General features: G+C 41.9%; 1 protein-coding gene across 3 annotated transcripts in view; it reads right to left on the bottom strand.

Moving 5' to 3' along the window:
- The window catches only part of tenm4 (teneurin transmembrane protein 4), a 116119-nt gene that overhangs the window by 37856 nt on the left and 54277 nt on the right, over positions 1-23986 (bottom strand). For 2 of the 3 annotated variants that reach the window (XM_022748912.1, XM_022748914.1), the window contains 8 exons: positions 22590-22790; positions 18291-18476; positions 12993-13139; positions 11908-12124; positions 7089-7208; positions 3147-3408; positions 1443-1710; positions 1195-1338 (listed from right to left, as the gene is read on the bottom strand). In XM_022748912.1, coding sequence (XP_022604633.1) covers positions 1195-1338; positions 1443-1710; positions 3147-3408; positions 7089-7208; positions 11908-12124; positions 12993-13139; positions 18291-18476; positions 22590-22790 — 1545 coding nt within the window. Of the gene's footprint in view, positions 1-1194; positions 1339-1442; positions 1711-3146; positions 3409-7088; positions 7209-11907; positions 12125-12992; positions 13140-15812; positions 15840-18290; positions 18477-22589; positions 22791-23986 lie in introns of all 3 variants that reach the window. The other variant, XM_022748913.1, reaches the window with a different exon arrangement.

Raw genomic sequence — 23986 nt, 5'->3', positions numbered from 1 at the left:
GTTCAGATATGTAAATGTAAAGATGTTCCTGCTGCCCAATCAATGTAATCATATTTGAAATTCAGCATCTGCATGTCTGCGGTACTTTTTCTGCTTCTGATGGTACTTTGTGACCTGAGTTCTCTGAGCAGCACGGCATTTGGTCTATCAGAAAAGATCAGCCAAGCATCCCCTTCCTGGGACATGATTTAATCTTAGGGACTGCTGCTGCTGGGAGTAGCAGACTGATAGCAATTAAATTAGGGATGATTCTAAAAATGCTGGGCATGAACAAGACATGGATGTGCCAAAAGGGGGATGGGGTGGAGGAGCTAGCAGTGGAGGTGATGTGCGGGCAAGTAGCAGACTCTCTCCCTCCCCCGGACAGCACATTCAGACTCAGCAGGTTCAGTGTGACAGATCAAAGTGCCACCTTCCTGAGCATTTTTCATATAAATATGCCTCATCTCCTCTGATGAGCCCTTCCAGATACAAACAGACTTTGAAACAGAGCTAGTGACAGGTGCTGCCCAAAGTTTCTCTCTCTTCATTCCTCCTTCTGCCTTTCAGGAGTAATTTGCTGGCAATAAGAAAATTGACCCCCCTCACCTAAAAATGGACAGCAGTAATAAAAAAAAAAGAAAAGAAAAGTCACATCTATCTCAGGCTACACGACACTGGTGTATTGAAAAAGCCTCAAAAGGCTACAGACAGGGAGGACAATTCAATGTTACACTAAAAGCATCATTTAAGGCTCTGGGTGGACATGGTGGTACTTATCTGCATTCTTGGGCACATTCTGAATGATGTGTATAAAATGCAGTAAAGAGCAGCAAACTTAAGGCTTGTACCACAAAAATGTTAACAAACCACAAAGGCTGAGATTTAATTTTTATAAAGCTCGTTAAATGAGATGTTTGTTTCCAATATAAATTAAATTAAGAGTCTTTACATTTGTAATTTTCCTGATATCAATATAAAATAGTGATCTGCATTATGCTGACACAAATTCTTAGAAAATTCCAACAGGTACAACTGCACTGTAACGCAAATGTATTTAGCTCACTGTGCTAAATTTAAAATTCGACAATGGAATAAATAGTGAGTTAAAATAAAGATTTCTTGCACCATAAAATCACCTTTAAGTAGGTGTTTTAATTCATGAATGAATTGGCTGAGAATAGGAATTTAAAAAGGAATTAGAAGCTGACTCACCACTCTGGATATTTAAAGCATGGTGCTTGTCTATAGTCCATCCTCCCAGTTTGGAGGCTGTGGTTTCGTAGCCCTGTAGAACAGCAGTCCTCTTCTCCCATAGAATAAGGTCTGGACATGACTCATACTCAAAACCCACAGACACTAGAAAAAGAAGAAAAGATAAGGCAAGCATCAGTGAACCAAATATGTTCTCGATAAAAGAGGCAAAAATATGCATTATGTGCAATATATACTTCCTCACTTACCAAACGCTTCAGATAAGCCATAGACCTTCTGGCTGTAGACGTCAGCCTTGTCCCACACAAAGTCATACAAGAGGTTGGGGGCTGCAGGAAACCACTTTCTGAACAGTCTGCCTTCCACAGCCACCATGAGGTGAACCTTCATCAAGTTGAAAGGGATTGTGGAGTGGGTGAGGGTCACCCTCAGTATTGACTTGTAACCTGGGGTCCTGCTGCTTAAATATGCGAGTTTCATCTCTGTCCCTGGTATAGGTACTTCTTCCTGCAGAGACTATGGACAAAAAACAAAGCTTATCAATGACAGGAAGAAAACATAAATCTTACAGATGGCTGATGGGAATTGTAAATGCTAAACTGATTAGAACTTCTTTTCCTCAGGGTTTATGGTACGATTAATAACATGCTGCTGTATGTTGTTTTTTTTTTCATGCAGATAATCAATTTGTCAATTTTTCAGTGGCCACTACAACCTATTTTTCATAGCCTTGTCCCCAACCAAATATATGGTCCCAAGGGAAGATTAGAAACATCAATTAGAGGACAATTATACTCATTCATTAGACAGAAACCGATGAAGGATTTCTTCATTATGTACTCCAGTGAGTATTTTTCATAACTGATTTAATAATAGCAGGTCCTTCATGAGGACAATAGCCTTCCCTGCAATCCATATGACAACGGCATCACAAGAGTGCCCTTGGGCTCAGTGCTCGAAAGGTAGGATAATACGGAAGTAAGTTCACTAAAAGACACCGTTAAAGCCTGAGGAAATTGACCAACTGAGGTCAAACCTGTAACCTCTTGATGATACAACAGTAGGTCAGCACTCAGACATTGTACAGTGTTCGCTTTTAAGATCATGCATGTACAGCACAGGTTTGTTTGACCAACTCCTCTCTGCTCTAATTAAGTCACCTCTCGTCACCTGTCTCCAGAGTACAGAAGAAAATGACAATTAAAACAACTACCCAAAGCAACACTGCTCCGAGGACATGTCACTTATGATCTGTTTCTTTTTAAATGCTCACACAGTGTAGCTACGCCTGCTTAACTGGTCAGAATTCCCTTTTACATGGACAAATGTAATTTGGATGATGTTCCAGTATAGTGCGATTAAAGCTCAAGGAATAGCAAAGGCAAGGCTGCTATAAATAGCCTGCACTGCATACTAAATTCACTGATATGCCATAAATCTTGTGAAGCAAACTGGGAGACAAAGTAATTAGAGAAGGGCACAGAGATGTCTGCTAGACATACAGTTGCCACACATTCAGCTGTACACTCAAGCCCATACAAGTATGTGCTTGTACCAACAAGACACATACACATATAGACAGATATCAAATGATATACACTCATGAAATATAGAAGCAAATCCTTTCCAGTGGTACTTGTATGCTTAACCTGGGAGCTTACAACCCAGGAGAAATTAAAAATGTCAAGGCTGTTTTTCGCGTGCGAGGTAATCATCATCACTCTGCAGTGAGACAGTACAATGCACATTGTAAATCGCCCAAGATCCAGAGACCAATTACACTAGGGAGATAAAATCACAGGACTGCCCTGAGCCAGAGTTACTATTACACTTGTACTTGATGAATAGTCTTCATAGCCTCTCCCAGATGTGTGGCATGAATCATTTGGAGGAGAGACCCGTGTAGTTCACACCCCGCAGGGCAGAGAGGAAGGTGAGCGGCGGAGAATCACCTGGATTTCGGGTACGACGGTCCCCCTTTCAGAGCAGGAGCCAGCAAATGCGGTGAGTGGAGCTGGGGACACCAGAGGGCTGGGTCTGGTAAAGCTGCTGAGGTCACAGCTAGGGATGTCATTCTCCTCATGCCGCATGACGATGGTATCCATGACAAAGAAGCGTCCCCATGGCAACCAGAGAGTGTGTTCCTGGGTGATGAATGGAGCGCGCTCAAAGTGCAGGGCTATGGCTATGCCCCCATTGGTCACCAAGTCAAAACTGGAACACAGACATACACAATGTCATAGAGGATGAATGTTGCCTCACACACAGTGACGAGGAAATATATATATATATTTCACTGCAATTCATGTAATCTGTTGTGTGCTGAGGATTAAACCATGCTATAATTTTTTATGTGAATATAATGAATATTTTCTAATTAAGTGTTGTTATAACAGATCAAACAGTAATAAATTCTTTTTAATTTGTTTTAGTAAATGAAGGCTAAGAGATGATGCTGTTTCATTATTTAGCATTATCTTTCAGGCACACACAGGCTTAAAATCCAATAGGATGCTTGATCACAATCTTAGCAGCACATCTATTAATTAATGTCATAATCTGTAGATTTCATTTGAAGAAAATAGCAGATGCACACTTTGAGTTCAGACATGAATGCTTCACCCCGTGTGTGTGTGTGTGTGTGTGTGTGTGTGTGTGTGTGTGTGTGTAATGCACTGATGCTGTGCTCACATTTATATGTGAGAGACAGAGATTTGTGCTGCAGGATGGAGGTAGCCGCCACTTCTCTATCGATCCCTTAGACGAAGGCTGTCCACTCTAACATCAGTCTAAAAGCCCTGCAATGCAATCCCATCTAGTGTTGCATTAAAAGGCCTCTGCTTCTGGACTGACCTGAGTGGGTCTCAGTAAACAGGCTGAGCTCTGGCGATTTCATCACCTCTAACTGCTGCATAGTGACAACAGCTTGCCTGCACCTGCACTGGACTTCTGCAGCTCTTGTCACGTTTCTCTAAAAGCCAATTAGCACCTGGTCACCTGCAGGCTCCTGGGACAAGGCGTCATCGTCACACAGGAAGCATCTTTTCCAAATTACAGGTAAAGAAGCAGGTGAAAATAGTGGCCTCTAAACTAGGTAACCTCCCTCTTGGTTTAAGCTCCTATATAAAGAATCTGCTTGGTCTAACTTTCCTTGTGGGTGAACATCTGATTGGCTGTGGCGATAAACAAAGGTTTGTTCTGCCCTTGGAGTTTTGCCCTTGGCTGGGTGTGAGTAAAGTGAGTTTGTCCAGCAGTACGGAGGCTGCAGAGCTGATGGCGGCTGTGATAGTGCTAACCTTGTGCTGCCGTGATCCGTCACTAGCAGTGCAGCTGTAGCCGGTCAGTCTGCATGACACCTGGCTGGCTCAGGCTATGCATGCTCAAAACACTTCTGGACAGATACCCATGGGCAGCGTGGCCAATCGATGATGGGATTCGCTGGCTGTTATCAGTCATGACAACAGCCTTAAGCCATGTGACAAAACTTATTAAGCTACCTACAACAGCCTTACTTGCTTGTGCCCTCAGGGAATGCATCAAGCTCAAAGAGTTAACCCTGCCAATGAACTTGGACCGCCTCATACAAATTATACACAATCATTTCTCAGCCAATGTATATTTATAATGGTAGCTGCTTGAGGTTAAAGTGAATCATGTACACAGCTAAAGTTAGTAAGAATGAGTAAGTAAGTAGTAAGGGCTGTATGCTGTAGATAGTAGGTGTGGTGGGCATTTCATGTATGACTGAAATGGATGAACACTAGCACAAAAAGTACAAAGATAAAATAATTTTCAAAAGTAATAAGTGCATGTGAAATGTGGCCATTATGCAGTGCAATTTTGGGTCATTAGGATGGCTCTTTTAAAAAACTGCCAAGTCATCAAGTGTATACTGGATTTCCCATGTACATCGCGGCTCCTATAGAGGTCCTCCAAGCACCTAATAATGTAATAAGCTGGAATACATGTCAGCATTTACTCATTATTGGAGAAAAGCATAAAAGGGAATGGGTTTGTCTCAATGCTCAGCCAGTCAGAAAATGGCTACACAGCTGTAAAGAAACTAAACTAACCTCTTTTGTTTAGGCTAGAAAACTTTTCAAGATAGTGGAAAAGGTAATTTAAAAAACTAAGCCCTTAGACAATAAAGAACACATCATAAAAATGAGTTGAGACAGCTTTCCTATTTCTAAGTGGCTGAACAGGTGCATTTCTGATTTCACGCTGCACTGAGCGTGTTTACAGTGATTGCAGGGGAGTTGCAGGAGACTGGGCATGTTTACAGGGGAACCTGGGAGATGGAGTAGTGTTTACACATATGCTGGAAGGGAGAAAAGAGTATAGAGCTTTGGAAAGGAAAAAAAAACGGAGTGATGCATAAGAAAAATGGGACATGCATAAATGGGAAAAGGATAGAGATGAAGAAAGCCAGTGCAGTGGAAAGGACATGAGACCTGGGCTCAAGAAAAAGCACAGGAAATAAGTTAAAGAGTAGTGCCCAGAAAGGAAAGGCTTAAGGGCAGTGGGAGATTAGAAGAGGAAGGGCATGAAGGGATGGAGAGCAGATGAAATAAGTGAAAGAAGATGAAGATGATGAGGTGGAGATGAGAGATTTTTTTGGTGGAACTAGGAAGAAGAAGAGACTGACAAGAAGATGGAAGGAATGAGCAGAAGCAAGAACGATCAAGATCAAACTGGCGGCAAAAATGTGGGCCTTTAGAGTGTCAGCGCCTGATAAAAGTGTCAGGAGGAAGTGGGGCTTGGAGAGCAAACACCAATTCACGCTGTCCTGTGATAGAGGGGCTTGGTTCGCCACAAAGCTGTACTAAAACTGACTACTATGAGAGATACAGGGGGATTGGAGGTTGAGAGTGTGTACTGTATGTGTGTGCAATATGATCCAAAAAGTGTATTCAGAAAAGAACAGAAGCTATGGAGACAATATTACCCAAAGTTTTTCTCTCAGGTGTTTCTCTTTGATTCCGAGAAACATGGTGAAACCAGTCTGAGGTTTTTGTCTGCATTTCTCTGAGAAACTCTCCTGGTGCCAAAGCAGCTGGCACATAGTGGCTCAAAGAAAGCCACACGGGGAGCTCAGACTTTTTCCCCACTTGTTTTTTTTTTAGAACACTTCACCACAACAATTTATCTCTCTCCAGAAGGCCTCTATTGGTATTGTAATGAATCAACAAGCAGCTAGATGATGGGTTTATTGACAGGGTTTCCAATTTCTTGCAGAGGCAGAAGATACAAAATTGTCTGCAGAAGATGATGTTAATGATTTATGTCAATCAGTGCATTATTATGTAATTTTAAAACAACTAAAATAATAATTAAGGGTCAGGATTATTTTTTCACCCATGACATCAAAACAGTACAATATCATTTAGCTACAACACGAGAGGAGAAAAATGCAAAACAAATTTATTGCACGTCTGTGGCCTAAACTTAAATGTCTCACTTAATTCCCTAAATCCTCCATTGTCAAATAAATACTGTCCATCTGCACTATGTTTCATAGCCCCAGTGAGCTGCTTTGAATTGGCATATTTTATTCTTTCCCCTCCCCTGCTGCTACTGAAGCATAACTTATGAGTGTACCAGAAGGGCTTTGTTTGATTTCTTTGGGAATTGAGCCGAGAACGCCGAAATTGGACCAAATGAAAGCACAAAGCAGATCAATGGAAGCACAGTTTGCAGTGGCAACTGTGTTTTTTTCCTGCCATCATTAGAATTCAGCACAGCTAAACAACAGTATTTGACAATAATATAAATATCATTGTCACATCTTGGTACCGCATATTTAGGTAGCAGTTAGAGGCATTTGCATTCCTTGTTTCTGTGCCTGTGTGCCTGTGTGTATGTGTGTTTGGTATGAAGCAAAGGGCTCTTACCTTCCATCCTGCCTGGTGATTGTATAACCATAGGAGGGGTTGCTGATGAAACTGATGTTGACTCCAACCAGCGGTGTTCCATCTGAGGTCACTACTTGTCCACGAATGACACAAGCATGACTGTACGGGAGAGAGAGGGACCAACACAGTTACAATGATGGAATAGACCGAATTTACTAGATACATACGTAGTTACACTAGTGCAAATAAAAACAAGCCAAAAACACTAGTCCCGCAATAAATCCTGTCAATTAGAGGCGGTATTGCATCACACTGCATTGTTGTGTATTGCTCTGTTTCTAATGTAGTCTGCCCACTTCACACATGTAAAATGGGGATATAAACACTAATCTAATATTACCAGGAAGACAAAAAAAATACCACGGAGATGAATCAACACCTCTCTGACTTCATGTCGACACAACTGAACATTTCAAGCTTGACAAAGCAAGATAGCACTGGATTGTTTGTTTGTATACACAGCAACAATATAAATAACAAGCATAGCATCTTTTCCTCGCAGCAACTTAAATTAACCAAGAACAGACAAGTGGAAATAACGGTACAGTAAGTAAATATGGTAAATATAGTTGTTATCAAAAGGAAATACTGTACATAATAAAAGCAAATAGCCAAAACTGAAACAGAACAAACTAACACCTCCTGGCTTGTCTCTAAGGGTTTTTCTATCCAGAATGGCAGGATAATGAGATAAGGAAGCTTTACTTTGCTTTTGCTCTAATTAAAAAAAGAGGATTTATCTTTTCCATTATGGAATGCAAGAGAGGGAAATAATAGGACTGCAGATTGTGAGACCTGCTTGGCTGGTTATCAAGACCTCAACAGATTTCCAGACTGACATCGAGTCTCGAGAAGCTGCATAAATTAGATCTGATCATCAGTCCCCACCAATCAATAGTGGGAAGTCATCCAAATTCAACTTCTAATCTTACTGAACTGATGAGTTCAGACCTTGCTGTATCACATCTCCCTTGTTGAGTTCTGCCCTCATCATTAGCGAGGTCCAACTCATGGTCAGCTGTTGTTTCTGTAATCGTTTGCAAAAATCGGTCCCCTAACAAATGCCTTACTGCCACGTCTTCATTAGACCATGGCTATTTTTAATACATTTGGGTCTTAAACACTGCCACGTACTGGAAACAATTAACACTAGCGTGTTAGTAGCTGCCCTCAACATGTCCTTACCAGAGGCAAGATCATTCACCCCACACTATCCTGGTCCCCAGGAACCCAGTTTTATGTTAATTAGGCCGGGTCTCCTTCAGAAGACCTTGGCTGTCCACCACTACACTGTAAACAAGCAAGGATATACTGCTCTGAATCCTTAGTCTCATTCCCAAAGATCTATCAAGATGCATTCACATAGAGTTACTACTAAAGTTAACCCAGCACTGGCCTGGCTGTCTACGATTAATCATTCATGCCGGCAGTTTATTTTAGAGTCTTGTTTGAAGAAGCAATCATCCACATTTTCTTCAGATGGAGGTGTGAAAGTGGAACTATCTCCTTCCTGCCTCTGTGAACCACATGGGGAGATGATTCCTCGCTGTCAAGACAAATGATTTAAATATTGACATCAAATACAACAGAGAGAAAGAGCAGCAGAGGAATCATGAAGCATTCGCTGCAGAAACTTCCCCTCTGTAGGAGATTTCACTCGTCCAGGAGGATTCACAGAGTCGAAAGGGACTTCACAATATCTCCAGCCTCGAGTTTATCATACATCATGTAAACAGAGGGCAAAGTGAGGACATATTGTGTAAAGTAAACAGGTGAGGCCCCCCGGACTCAGCAGGAAAACATCTCTGGTTTAGGTTCTTTTAAGAGGGAGTATTATGGATAACAAGACTTAGTGTCAAGTCTTGGTGGATTTTGCTAGAGATTTTTGCCGCACATGAAGCAGATGAAGTTGTACCATTCAAACAAGCAACAAACTCTCCATCTGACATCAGAACTGGGAAAAAAATCTATATCAAAAGTGGGGTGTGAATCAAGGTTGCTGTTAGATGATTTTTGGATATAGTATGGTGAGAGAAGTGGAGGGCCAGTAATACCAAAAACACTTTTATACTAATTTACCACAAACTGCCTGTTTCAACAGAGCTGGGCATGCGTCGCTCTGAAGAACAAATGACTGTTAATGAAACTGAACAAAAAAAAATGTCACACACACATATTATAGACATACAGCAGTCACACAAAATAAATTCGTCCCAAAATTGGAAAATAGCCCCCTTTACCGACATGTAATTGTCGGAAACTAGACTGCTCAGTGGTTTTTCAGACAAAATAAAAAATGGATGCCAGACTTAAGTATAGAGAACTTTCTACAAGCAAGGCTAATAAATGGTACCATCAGCACAGAAGCAACAAAAACATCATTACCCACGCAAATGACTTGATTATAGGGTAGACCCTGCTGCAAATATAAGCATGTCACTGCGGCCCCCTATTTCCCTGTCTGTATGTTACCCTGCACACTGTGGAGTGTAAAATGAGGAGACATCAAGGTAAATTTTTAGCTCTCCAAAGATATAATGCTGATAAAAGGGATAGTGCACAGTGAGAAAAAAAACAAACAAGAGATTTTCTGACATTAATGGCCTAATGCTAATAAAAGTTATAAATCAAATAATAAAAGCACAGGCCTGTAAATGAATCGAATGGCTTCTGCCTTGCTATTATAAGCCAGCTATCAATCTTTGCCCGAATTGTTCCATGGACAAAGTCCCTGTTTACTATTCTGGTCAGCATCCATTGCCGGGCCTTGGCAGTCTCTTGTATTGTGTGTCATGGTAGAGAGTCGAGACATTTTATGCAGTGGCAGATGCTTTATTCAGTGGCACCTTTGCAGCTTTTTTGTGGTGGGAAACATCAGAAATAGCACTCCAACATGTCTACTAGCATGAGGAAGTGGTTAGTGAATCAATAAAGAGATGATCAGGTGACCAGGGCGGGCATATCAGGAAGATGCTAAGACCGTGCCTGTAAGGCTCATCTGAAGCCTAGAGCCCCCTGTCATAACCGCTCATATCTGTCAGTGGGTGGGGAATGAATACCAAGCATGAATAATAGATTAACACTGATATTTTTAGGTGAGTCAAGGCCTCCAATCTCTTGCAGCTCATCTCGGGATTCTTGATTTTACTTATTTATGGCTGCATCTTCTTGTGAGAGAGACAAGAGTATTACTCAACCCTGTACGCCTCTTCCTCTGTCCAGTGAAGAACTGCAAAATGTTGAGTGGTTCTTGAAAGCCAGAAAAATGTCAATGAGGGAAAATGTCACAAAGTGTGTTACAAGTGCTTTTCTCAAGTATTGGCTGACATGACCACTAAAAGTTCAAAAAGAGGTGGGGTTTGAATTCAATGAAAGTTGATTTATTGATTTTTTTCTTTTCTTTTCTAACTGAAAGCTGAGTGACTACTGACATCTGATCACATACAGATGACTAACTAAGGCTTAAAAGGCATGCTGAACATGCACAGTGCAGAGATGAAAACATGTTTTACTGCCAAAAATGAACTATGGTAGACAGCAACCAGGTTAGTAAACAACACGCATTTGCACATCTCAACAACCACCAGCCAATACTAAGATGTGTTGTGTTGCAAATCATACTAAAAGGAAATGATCCTGCTGCAGCAGGGACACTTTTGAAATTGATTTTCCCTTCAAGTTCAAAGCAACAGAACTGCTGGACTAAAAATAGTGATGTCTGAAACCACAACCTTCTGCCATCATCTTGAAAAAATAATGGTAAAAAAAAAGCCTTGGATAGCAACTCCATGCTGTGAAGTTTGTCTTGATTTGCCTTTTTGACACCATTGTATAAAATTTTATCACCAGAAGATGAAAAAAAAATTGATTAATCTCAATTTATTTTATTCACTATCTTGTTTTGTTTGTTTCACAGCAGTACAATAAGCCAAGATGAGAGAGATCCATAAGCAAATGGGATGCAAATAAGGTGACACAGCCTCACAAGCGATTAAAGATGAAAAGAGAAGGAGACAAAGGCAAAGACAGGCAGGGGAGTCTTATGGGACATTGACAGCCATCCTGCCTGATATGAAAGCATCTCAGATTCCATAGCTGAGGTGTCGTGAGCTCTACCTCTGGGAGTGGGCCTCAGATGGATTACAGTAAGAGTAATCACAATACATGAATATGAGATGCCTTTCTTGCCAGGGAATGCTCTTTGCCACATTGTATGTTTTGTCCATCATCATCTGTCCATCATCCTCCTAGCTGTGCTACCACCAGTCACTGCCCATTTCAGTCTCCACTGCCCATAGCTGCCTCCCTCACACAGACATTTTGGTCTGGGTTAAAAAAGCAAACATTTTACATTCACTAAGATCTGACAATAACCATCACATTGTGATTGCACTGGCTTACATGAATAATGAAAGCCACTGATTGATTTGTTCTTGCACCTGAAAAGTCATTACTTGTGTGAGGTTAGCTATAATGCATATTCAAACTGGATCACTGTTAAATCTAATGGAAATTAGCAGAACTTCACAACTGTGTATACAATCAAAGTCAAGCATCCTGAGCAGCTGAATTAAAATGTGAAACATATTAAATCCAGCAATTACTAATTTAACTGACTCAACTGAAGTATGATATCACAAGAAACTGAGGCATGAAAGACCAATGATGATGTAGAAAAAAGAGAATTCAATTTAATATTGATGTCAAAAATCCCTTCCCAGGAAAATAATAGCTTTCGTCTGGTTACAGAATGTCACACTGGGTGGTGTCTGGTGGGAGTTGTGCACAAGTCACTCACTTGCCATCGAAGGGGTTGGCTCCAGGGATGATGTGGGTGCTGTCCCTGCCCACTAGGAAGCGTACCCGGTCATAGAAAGTCTGCAGGTTGGTCTGCGCAGAGGACATCTGTGTCTCCTGGATGATGTCCAGAGGGTCCGGGGAGCCCACACACAGAGAGGTGGTGTGACAGGTTGCCTGCAGACAGCAGTCTGGATCCATGCAGTCCACCAGGCCATCTGACGAGGTCAAACAAGTCACACACACTCATTAAACAACTACCTGGACAAACACCTGGCAAAAGAAACTGAGCATATACAGTATATTTGAGTCACTGGGGCATTATTCATTTTGACTGCTGTTTTACTACATGACTGGAGTCATGTCATGTGCATCTCATCCTGGAGAACATTCAAACACCTCCAGCAATGCTGGTGGTTCTCTTTCTGTAATTTAGATGAAATAATAAAAGACAGGGAGAGCTGCTGTGCAATGCACTTTACTTTGCTGAAGTGGGTCATCGGACTCCCTACCCTTTGCTTTCAGGGGCCTATCTGGCCAGATGGGTGATAAAAATAAACCCTGCTGTCAGGAGTCAGTCAAATTCCCAGCAGCACCCAGTCTTTGCCACTGCCCTGTGGTCCCTGCACAGTGATGGGGAGACAAACAGCCCCTGCATAAATAAGGGATGCTAGTGCATAGCTCAAGCCCAGAATGAGGTCTGGAAGAAAGGAAGTCACGTCTCCCACTTGGCCTTAAGAGTGGTGCAGCCCCCTGGCTGGCTCTGTGTGTGTGCCTGGCTCTGCTTGGGGCTAGTTAGAGGGCAGAGCAGGGACTTCCTCCTGGGGCCAGCGCATGCTTGGGGCTTTAGGCTAGCTAGTCCGCTTTTTAATAAAAAAAACCTGTTGTCCAGGTGACTGACTGGAAGCCCTTCCACATCCTCACCTGCATAAGAGTACAACTTAGCCTGCAAAGCATTAGGCAGGTACAGTATACTCTCAAGCACAAAGGTGGTTAATTCTATAGTGAAATTATGTCTAGTTAAGAGTCCCTGTTGATGCTTTGCCAGTGTCAGAAGGTATTGTTGTGTGTTCTTTGTGATTTTACCTCCATCGTTGTCCTTGACATCACTGCAGGCAGTTTCCATAGAGGTGTCACAGCCAGTGCCCCTCCAGCCCAGCTGGCACACACAGTACCAGCCATTGTTACCCAGAGTGCACCTACCATTTCCATTGCACAAACCAGGACAGCCCTCTGTGTAACAAAAAAGGACAAACACAGAGGTCGGCACGAAATATCAAATAAAGCAGCTTTAATGGGGAACAGATGAATACTGTATATTGCTTGTGAACAAAACTCCACAATAAAACAATGACAACAATGAGGCTTGTTGATGACAATGGATTGTTGTTAATATTTCTCTGGTGGCAATAGACTAAAGTCATTTCAAGATTTTAAATGGGTGAGAGTGGCTATAATGGCCCTCAGCTGAAGTTGATTAATATGATACACCTTTTGTGAAGCTTCTAATATCCCTTTGCAGTAAAATCAGATAAGAGGGATCTTCTAAATCAATATTCACTCATTACTACAGTAGATTGGCCTTCTGTATCTATGCTTCTACAGCTGGGTAATGAGAGCAGTGGTGTACATGCTGGCAGTCTTGCACATAATTGGATCCGTTTTTATGTGATTTTCGAATGTGACCATCATTACGATTACAGCATCACTGCTGCTGTCGTCTGCAAAAAAGAATGAGCTGCATCAAAACTGCATTAGTTATCGAAAACAGATCTATATCAGTGCTTGCTCTCTTTTTTTTGTAAGTTGTCTCCAGACTCTTCTTAGAAATCAATAAGATTATCCCTTCGGGGAAAGTGTGTGTTCTGTCATTAACAGAAGCAGAATGCAAAATAAAATAGTAGGAAGTGGATAAAGCTGAGCTCGATGGCATTATGCAGGGGAGGGCTTTGCTTGCTCTAACTGTGTTCCCAGGCATGTGACCCCCAGGGGAGCTAAAAGCAGGCTGGAAAAGAACGACAGGTGAGGCATCCCTGTGTTTCACTCTGGATAGGCCCTCACAACGGCATAGATCAGGGGATTATCTCGCCCATTTTTCTGGGGCTGTTTGGAATTTATCTGGTACCTTATGATTCCTATCCCCTCGCTGAAGCTGAGGCAGAGGGTAACATCTCAAGATATCAAACGCATTAGTCTCTTCACAGTTTGTGTTGTTAACAAGCTGTCTTGATAGAGAGAATACTAAGCTGACCCATTTTATCAACTAGCGAGACCAGGGCGGCTGTCTCTGTGCTCTTACATCACACAGGGAGAACGAGAGAGCAAGGAAGGAGAAAGGGCGACGGGCGAGGTGAATGGGAGACATTTATTAAAGGGAGAAAGATCAGCTGAAGGTTAGACACAGCGATGAGTAAGAAACAGAGATAAGTATTTAGGAAGATAAAGGTATAAGCAGCACCAGGGAGAGATGAGTATTGTAGATCACAGGGTTAGCTGAGTAATGCATCAGCTGCATTTTGGTTGTGGCAATACAGAGTAAGAGAAGATAATGACATGAGTTTTTATACAACCGTGATTCAATGAACAATCCACATTTATACATATCATTGCACATTTATGCCTTAATAATGGTGATTTAAAAAAAAACAAAAAGAACAAAAGCAGAACTAAATAAGAGTTTATCTGACAAATCACTTTCTGATCCCCTATCTGTCTAATACAGACAGACACTTTATAATATTCATATTGTTATAGAAGTTTCTTACCAAAATATAATGAAGCTTTTAGCTATGTTGACTGTCCCCTCAAGAACAAATTATAATTATAAACATGGCAAGAGCAACCTGGAATTGTGTTTCCTCAATTGCAGCCATTCATTTGTACTTTACACACACACACTCAGGAGTAGAAACATGGGTTTTTCGTTTAACTGTGTCTGTGTCAATAGGTAAATAAGAAAAGAAAGCCGTCGGCACACAGACTATTCGATAATGGGGATTAAATTGCAGAGCATTAAAAATTTTAAGAAAAATAAATAATCCCATCTCTATTTTCTCCTTATTTCCCTGAAGAAATGGACTCGCTGTTGAAGGCCAGTGCCATTAGAAAGTGTCCTGCCTCCTGAACATGTTCGGGCATTAGTCGTCCTTTTATTGAGCAAATGGACAAAACAACTCTGGGTAGGCCAGTGGAGACAGATGATTAGCAAGCTCTGAATGTTTATTACAAGGATAAATAAAGATCCGCTCTCTGTTGGCACCAGTTCAACTTAATTGGCAGTGCTTTCAGAGAGGAGCCCCTGCTGAGCTCTGCCCAAGTCTGCCTGTAACAGCTCCAAACGTGAGGGTGCAAGTGTTCGAAGGACTCCTCTGGCAGCCGCCGTCATGCCAGGTGGTCCATTACCAAGGACACAGTGAGAGTGAAAGAGGGTACTGGAGGCAGAGAGGTAGTGTTGCTGCAGAGCCTCCACCCCCTGCTTGCCCTGCACCAACCAGACCATGAACTCTTTTAATTAGATAGGATGCGGCCTCAGCACCTATCAGGCCCTGCTCACAGCTGCACATTCATCCATAATGCATGGCGCAGGTTATGAAGCCCCTTTCCCAACATCCCACTATTGAGAAAGCGAGGCTGCACACACACCACAAATTCAACACGTAAAGGAAGAAGCACAACTTGACTCACCAGGTGCGAAAGTGCTAAGTGGAGATTACTGTGTGACAATATGGCAAAAAGTTGATGGGGGGTGGAGATCTTTAGAATGACTTGTTTGGGGCAACAAGAGGTGCATAGTGTTTGCATATGTCAATGTGGGGGGAAGAGCATGGTGTGTGTGCATGATTTGTTAATGCTGGCTGGAGTTACAATGGGAGGAGGGCAAAATAGAAGGAAGGAGGAATGCCATACCTTTCACTACCTTATCCAGATAGTGAGCTTGGGAGATAAAAGACAGGACATATAAGGGAGGTTTGAACAGTGCCACTTCCATGACAAGACAGCAAGGCAAGGTGTTAGTTTACATTACAAAAGGTAAAGAAAAAAAAAAGAAAAAAAAAAGGAATAGTGCAGTCATGAAGCGAAATCATGCATTACAAGCAACACAACAACTACAATCGAACACAGAGGGAGAGGGATGGAGACGGAAAGAAGACACGGAGGGGAGGAGGGTGAGGGATTGGAGGGGGGGTGGAACACAGAGAAAAAGAATGAGAGAGAGAGAAATAAAGAAAGAGTCAGAGAGAGAGAGAGAGTAAAAAAGTGATATGTTCAGAAAGAACATTTCAATCCGTCCCCATTTATCAACTGCCAGGATCGGCAGAATATCTCAGGGGAGTATGTCAAAAGCAACGTGATTGATGCACATATTACCACCCTTAAATCTCTCTAGCAATATCAAATAGGAGGTCAGGATGTCCAACGAAAAAGCGCTTTTAATCTTGGAACACCTCTATGGACGATGAGGTCACCAGAGGCTTTGGCAATGGCGGGGCCATATCGGACCTCCTGTGCTCCACAGCATGGGGCTTGAGGCCAACGCAGAGCTTTCAATAATGAAAATTGATTTAAATTGAGATCTTTGGCTTCTTAATGGATGACACTGAGGAATATTCTTGTCGAGGGAGTGGGGATCTCAATATGGCACTTATAAAAGGCCCATCAATAATGTAAAGCCAGCATATAAAACATTAACAGACTGAGTCAAGGCTCTGCACTCAGGCAGCTCTGCTTCAAGCTATGCATGAGAATACTGTGAGAAAAATTATCTTTATCTATTTGAATATGTAACAAAGCTCTAACCTTTAGGGCATTCTCAATCTCTCTATTGACTCCAATGTGTGGAGGTTGCAAATTTCTGTTCACTGAAATGCTGTGGCAGCAGGGGAAAGAGATGGCCATTGTGTTCCCACTTCCTCTGTGATGCTTGTTGACTATTTGGATCGTAGCATGACGATGAATGAGTTACCATGTTAGGCTGCAATAGTATCAACACAGCGCTTGTCAATATGAAGCTTTTTTTAAACATATATTATTTTGGGTAATTTAACCTATAAGAATGCATCAAATTTTATATGATGCCATATTCTTTGTGTGTAAAATATTATTCAGTAACCTGAACTACAATGTTGGAGTAAATGTGGAGTAAAAATATTTCCCTCTGAAATATAGAGGAACAGAAACACAACGAAACAAATGTATTGGGAATATTCAAATAAAACAGCAATATCTCAGAATTGATGAAGAGAAGAGAAGAAAATTGAGGAGAGGAGAAGAAACACAGGAACAGAATGGTAAAGTTGCAATCTTGCAGAGCAGGCATTGCATAGCATGTCCTCTGGATGGTCCCTAATGATGTTCAGAGGAGGTTTGACAGTCCAGACACTCAAACATCATGAAGCCAACTACATTAAAAGACTCATCTTAATGAGCTCTTGTTACACTTTAACAATGATACTGTCAAACCTCAGAACATCCGTCACCATAACTCAAAAATCTCTTCATGCTGTCCTTTTGGCAGTGGGCATTTCAAACAGAGGAGATAGGTCAAAAACATGGAGGCCAACTTTTACATATGATAACAGCTTGGCTGCATCTGCTGTTGCTAGTATTTACATATCAGCACAATCTCTAATTCCTTAGGACAAACAAATAGTCGTAATAAACCCAATAAAAGGTGATGCGTACACATTGCAAGTTAAATTGGCTCGTTCTGTCTCTTAACTATTCTCTTTGTGAAGGATTTTTTTTAAAATAAAAAGAGCCAACATGATGAACCCATGAGCCACTGCTGGCATATTCTGCTAAAGGATTATCAAATCCACTACAAAACACACAGTACTGAACAACTTTACTCTCTGGCAACACAATGGAAACTCAGTCAGAACTTTAGGTTTAAGCAAGTCGATGTTTTCAAGAAAGCTCTTGACATTCAGTCAAGGTCTTGAAAACTTAACTTCTGCCAGCGTTTGCAGAAGAACAATTGTTAGTATAAATATAGAGCTAAACGTGGTGGTTGACCTGCCCACAATGACTCACATGTAAGCATTTGAAATTAATAGTAAATGGAAAGGGGGCAAAGAAAGAGATGAGGAAAAGGGTGAGTAAAATGAAAGGACACCTTAGCACATTCCCACATTAAAATGCATGAAGGCAAGCCTCAGATCCTTGAGTAAACCTGTTCATGCTTTACCGAGTTGCACAAATTCAATTAAGCATGCTTTTCCCTCTCTTCTCCAACTGGACCCTTCCCCTCACACCCAGCGCCTCATACACACGCAGGCAGGCAGACAGCCTACGCTTTTGTTTGCCCCCCCCAAACCCCTCCCAATCACACAGACATACACACACAGTCCCCCACCCCGAAACCAAAACCTTTTCCCATCCTACCAATAGTGCAGTGTTCTCCGTTCCAACCCGGACTGCATTCACATTTCCCGTCCTTGCAAGTGCCATGTTCGTTGCAGCGAGGGTGACACGCCCTCTGGTCACACCCAGTGCCCATCCAGCCGTCGTCACAGCGACAGGTGCCCGACACACAAATGCCATGGCCACCACAGTCCGCTGCACAAATCTCTGTGGGAGACAGGGACACAGAAAAAAGACAAAAAAGAGAGTGGGGGAAGACAGACAGAAAGGAAGGAGGGGGTAGAAGTGGAATGGAAAGGGAAGACAAGGCGGTGACGGGACAAGGCAACAAGGGTGAAGAAAAGACAAATCCAGGAGTTATTGTCAAGGAAAGGCGGCCACGCTTCACTACCTTGTCTGATGGCAGCTGAAAAGAAATTCCTGCACCTCATAAGGGGGAATCCTTTTTGACAATACAAATCTAATAAGTCCATTACAAAGAAAAGACATGGATTGCGGCGGCCTTAGCAGACTTATTCTTCTCCTTGCCTCCTCTCTTTGTAAATTCACCTCTTTCTGTTAGAAAGGAGGTGAAGATGAAAAAATACACAGCTGGAACTTCTTGTAAGAACAGCAACAATATCATCTCCACCATTTTGATTAAACAGTACATTTTTATTTCCTTTTGTCGTACGTTTAGTGTTCATAGCTTTGCCGCGTGCTTTACTGTGGGCTACAGGCGGGAGGTAAGGCTCAGCAGAATGATTCGAGGCATGAGATGTCAATATGCCGTTTTTTTTTAATTCTACCTAAGTGCAGTGTGCCAGAGGAAGAAGTACATTCATGGAATGAAGGAGACTGAGAGACACAGTAAAGCTTGGCTGGTGCTATTGTGTGGCAGCTGAAAGACCTCCCTGACAGGCTGTGATAGAGCCTGGGACATTACCCACGTCTCATGAACTCGGGGGAGAGTATGACAAGACCAAGGCTCAAAGAAATTAAACACTGACAGATTACTTATGAATCTCATTGAAATGTTAACCTCTTTATTAACCATTCTGTTATAAAAGAGGCTTAGCGGTATGGGCAACGAGGAACAATAGCGATGTATTCCTAGCTTATTAGCCAAGCCAATTCAAATATGACCACAGGGGACCAAACTGGAGGTAAAATCTTTTAATAAGTCAATTACTGCCTTTACAGTGCCTATTTTGTCATTGCTACAAATTAAATTTGAGGGGTATTTTCACCCACAAACCATAACACGACATTACCAGCTTAAAAAGCTTTTTAAAAATCACTCTCCCCTGCTAATTACAGCTCAGCACTTTGTTAAACTATGCAAATGCTAATTTTACATCTGACTTTTGATTTAGAGGTACAGCATGCTAGCAGCATTTGAATCAGTACCCCTCATGACTGCTCAAACACACACACAAACCTGTACCTCTGTCTTTCTGAGGACAATCCTTGACATAATGCATTCCCTAGCCCCTTACCCCCCCCCTTTCTTTTATTGCATTTTAGAACACTTGTTCCTAACCCTAACTGAGCCCCCACCACGACCGTTTTAACTCAACCTAACCTAAACCTCATGCTGACCTGAGCCCTAAAAACACATCTTAACCCGGAGTTATGTTTGCAGCAGTTAAGCTGGTTTCCTTGTTAGGACATTGCCTGGACACCCTAACCCTGATCAACTCAATCCTAATCCTAATTTAACCTAAACTCAATTCACACCTTACTCCTAACTTCAACCAGGACCTCCTGACATTTCGCCTCAGTAGGACCAGGTTTTGGTCCCTATGAGGACTACTGGTCTGGACAAGGTCAGTGTTTATACTGGAAAAGGTCCCACAGAGGTAACAAAAACATGTACACAAACACACACAAACATGAAATATCTGAGTAGTTTTCAGTTACAGAAGTCTGTTCATCAATCATTTTCTAATAACTATTTATTGCGGAACTATGCGTTCTACATCCTCTATTAACACTGTTAAATAGGAGGTGTTAAAGAACATAATAAACATCTTGAGTGAGCTCATTAACACGTATGTTGAAATAAAATGTAAAAACTGACCCTTTTAGTTCTTTTCTCAGAATTATTGGAACACATACTGGTCAGAGAAAACGGACTCAAACTGACTGTGAGACAACTGTTCACTTGGAACAAAGGAGAAACCTTTAACGTGATAAAGATGCAATTACAGCCTGCAGGCAAACCCTCATTATCCGTGGCCAGAGGAGTCCACAGTGAGAAATACCCCCATCCCCATGATGGCCGTTACCATTTGCACTAAAGGATTGTGTAAACAAACTTTCCTTTGGGTGAGAGAATAGCAAAAATGGCATAAAAACACACATATTAAAGGACATAAAACCTCAGGCATTGTTTTATGACTGGTAACAGCATTACAACCAACTGTGCACGCCCAGGTTGTACAGTTCCAAAACCACATGAGAAAATGAGTTTGTGACTTAAAAGTATTGGGTAGGGGGGATTAAAGAATCTTGAAAGATATATTGAAAGCTTTCCATCTTTTTCTTGCCCCAGTCTCCAAGGTTATAGGCTACTAGCTGTACTACTGCACCACTGAGCTTAGTGTTGTATTAGACCACAGAAAGCTCTACAATGAACAGGATAAAGGAGGATAAAGAGCAAACTCATCATCATTTACAGAGCTCTTTCTTTGCGAGGCAGACTCAGACTAACTGCCCATTTCCCTCAAAATCCCTGGGATTACCTAATAGGTCATTGTGTCTGCCTGGAATATAAAGGGATTCGTGGATCCGAGTTACTGCCGGACTAAAACTCTCATTTCAGAAATATTCTGCGAGAATACAAATGATGTTGTTTAAATGAAAGCAGCTGCAGGCTGCAACTGTATCAGCCTCTACAAAAACAGAGCTGATGCACTGATTATCAACACATCAGAGGCCTGTTGAACCAGAGCTATCTGAAGCTTTAATCTGCCAGAGAATAACCATAAAACATAAAAACAGTGTCAGATGAGCTTTTATACGTGTGGAAAGTTTTGAAATTCCTCAACTGCCTTTACAGTGAAAAGAACCCAGTTTTTTCTCTGGAACTTTTGCATGTGCCAACACTGTGAGTCACTAATGTTAGATACCTGTATTTGACAGCTCTTTAACAATCTACCACTGAGTTCACTGAGGTTTTTCAGTAAAATACTTCTTTGGTAAATGTGAGCAGACAGTCTGCTGTCAGAGCTGAAGCTAAATTTTGAAGAACCTTTTTTTCATCCTTAGAGACTCGAGAAGGTATATTCTAGCTGTGAAACTGTAACTCACGTTCAGCCTGTTCTTGACTACCAAGAGAGAACATTCCCCATGGACAAAATGAACACAATGGGAACAATCCTCCGGAGCAGAAAAAGTTATCATCAGCTGTGAGCCTTGTGCCAACATGAAGAAAATCCAGAACTCAAGAAAGAGCATTAAGTTGCATTAGATCACGCCTCTGACAATATCCCTGCCATGCATTCCCCTCCTTTCTGTGGGTGCCAACAAAGCATGTGCAGATTGAGGATGAAACCATTCGTAAAAGAAATAAATTTACAGCAAAATCAACCGGAGTTTGATTGCTAGCTGTGGACCTCCAACTGATCAATGATGTGAATAATTGAGGCTTTTATGTGAGCCATTTTCTTTTAGCATCATCAGAAATGTTTACTTCTGTGAGGAGCCTTGCAATTACCAAAGCTATACTGAATCAAGCAGTGAAATAAAAGGCAAGGATGTTATCAGGAAGGACTGATGGCAGATTCAAGGTTATTACATGGTATTGCCAGTTGTGAGGTATTAAGCTAAAGTTGCAAAATACTAAAGGGTAAGAAATTATACTAGATTCTGTAAAATATTCACAGATTGTGATGGCTATAAGGCAGGAGTTGAGGAGTGATAAAAATGAGAGATTACATAACTGAGAAATATCGCTAAAGCTGAGGATCACAGCTATGATAAAACTGTGAAATCTTCAACTTCTGTATTATACCACAGTTTCTTTATTTCTTTACTGACTCACTTCATAGTGAAACTATCTTTTGTTTACTATACAATGGTCTATAATCATCCATCTTTAAGAAGCTGATACTTTCATAAGCATGTAAGATGATAGCCCAAATGTTGTTTCCACGCCGCAACCCCCCCCCCCAAAAAAAAAGAAAAAACATCTTCCAGCCTAACTTAATTTAACCTATGCAATATTTTCTGTGAATGCACTCATGTTTTTCTACTTGGTAATTACAGCTAAATCAGCACCAGCCAGTGAGAAGGAATTCTGCCAATGTTTTTCTCTCATTTGAGGGAAGTACTCACCTGTAGAGCAGTCATGGCCTGTCCAGTTGGGATCACAGCTGCAGGTTCCGGTGTCTGCCAGGAAAGCTCCGTGTCCAGAGCACTGGTCCATGCAGGAGGCCCTGGGGCTCTCACATCCTGGCCCTCCCCACCCCACAAAGCAGTGGCACTCTCCCTGGACACATACCCCTCGCCCCGAGCATGTTGGGTCTAGGCAGTCCACTGAAAAGGGGTCCAAAGAGACAATGTTAGACACACCAGTCACCTGCTGTTACCCTCTTTCAGAGGCAACCTGTTGTCTCTATTTGAGCCTCAGTAATGTGACAAAGGCAATGGGCAGTGCAACTGGTTTAGCACATGTATATAGAAAGTACAGCTGGGGTACAAAGATGATGATGATGATGATGATGATGATGATAATGATGATGATGAGAGGAAGCCCACTTTCTCTCAAACTGGAGACAAATTAAAAAGCTTTCTTCACACTGGGGCTTATGGCACAGACCCATCAGACCCATCATCTGATACTGAACATTCCTCCCAAAGAGGGAAGGCACCATAGTAGGAGCATGTTTATATAAAATGGAAGCAATGAAGATGAGTAGTTCATAACTGAGAATAAGCACCCCCCCCCATCACTTTAACAGACTGTGAAGGAGAAAAAGGGGTGAATTAAAGAAAAGCCTGGGGCAGGTGCATGCTTGACTAGCTTACAGACAATTTGAAGATCACTGTGACTGAGGAACTCTTGTGCTGTATCAGTGTACACTGTGTAAGTTCAATTTGTATGCAAATATTAAATTAATGATTGTTTTTATAGTATCTCTTCCCTTGACATGTTGTCCAATGAGTGCTCACTTTGTATAGCGCAACCACAATAATGACATTGTTTCTACCAGACAATATCTGCATGGTACACACAGATGGCAAATGGCCGCGAAACAGGAGCAATGTCTAGCCACTGAGAGCAGCAGGCCGCGCCATGGCAGCTCCCCTTTACCATGACATAAATGGATATAAAGGCCGTTATAGTAAGACAAACAGGATCTCTTGCCTCTTAGCAGATGGTTTGGGCACAAGGCACAAAGATCAGAGGCTAACTGACAAGCAACTCTCTCCTGGCAATTAATCATTGTGGCTGAAGGTCGCACGGAAGAAAGGTAAAAATGTTAAAGGGCCCTCGTCCACATTCCCCTCTATTCCTTATGGCTAACACTCCACCCAAAATAGAATTGGGGCCTATGGATGTCACAAACCCCCATTTATCAAACTCCCAGGCTCCATTTTTCATCTTGAAATGAGAGCCTTCAAGAGCTGACAAACACAATGGCTCCTTCAATCTTATCTGGTCAAGCCTTATCCAGCATCATGAATGTGGAGTTCCTAATGGATTAACATCAGACTTGGTGTCTGAATTT

The sequence above is a fragment of the Seriola dumerili genome, unplaced genomic scaffold, assembly GCF_002260705.1.
Source record: "Seriola dumerili isolate Sdu_G_001 unplaced genomic scaffold, Sdu_1.0 BDQW01000134.1, whole genome shotgun sequence".
NCBI lineage: Eukaryota > Metazoa > Chordata > Actinopteri > Carangiformes > Carangidae > Seriola > Seriola dumerili.
This window is presented reverse-complemented; position numbering and strand designations above follow the sequence as displayed.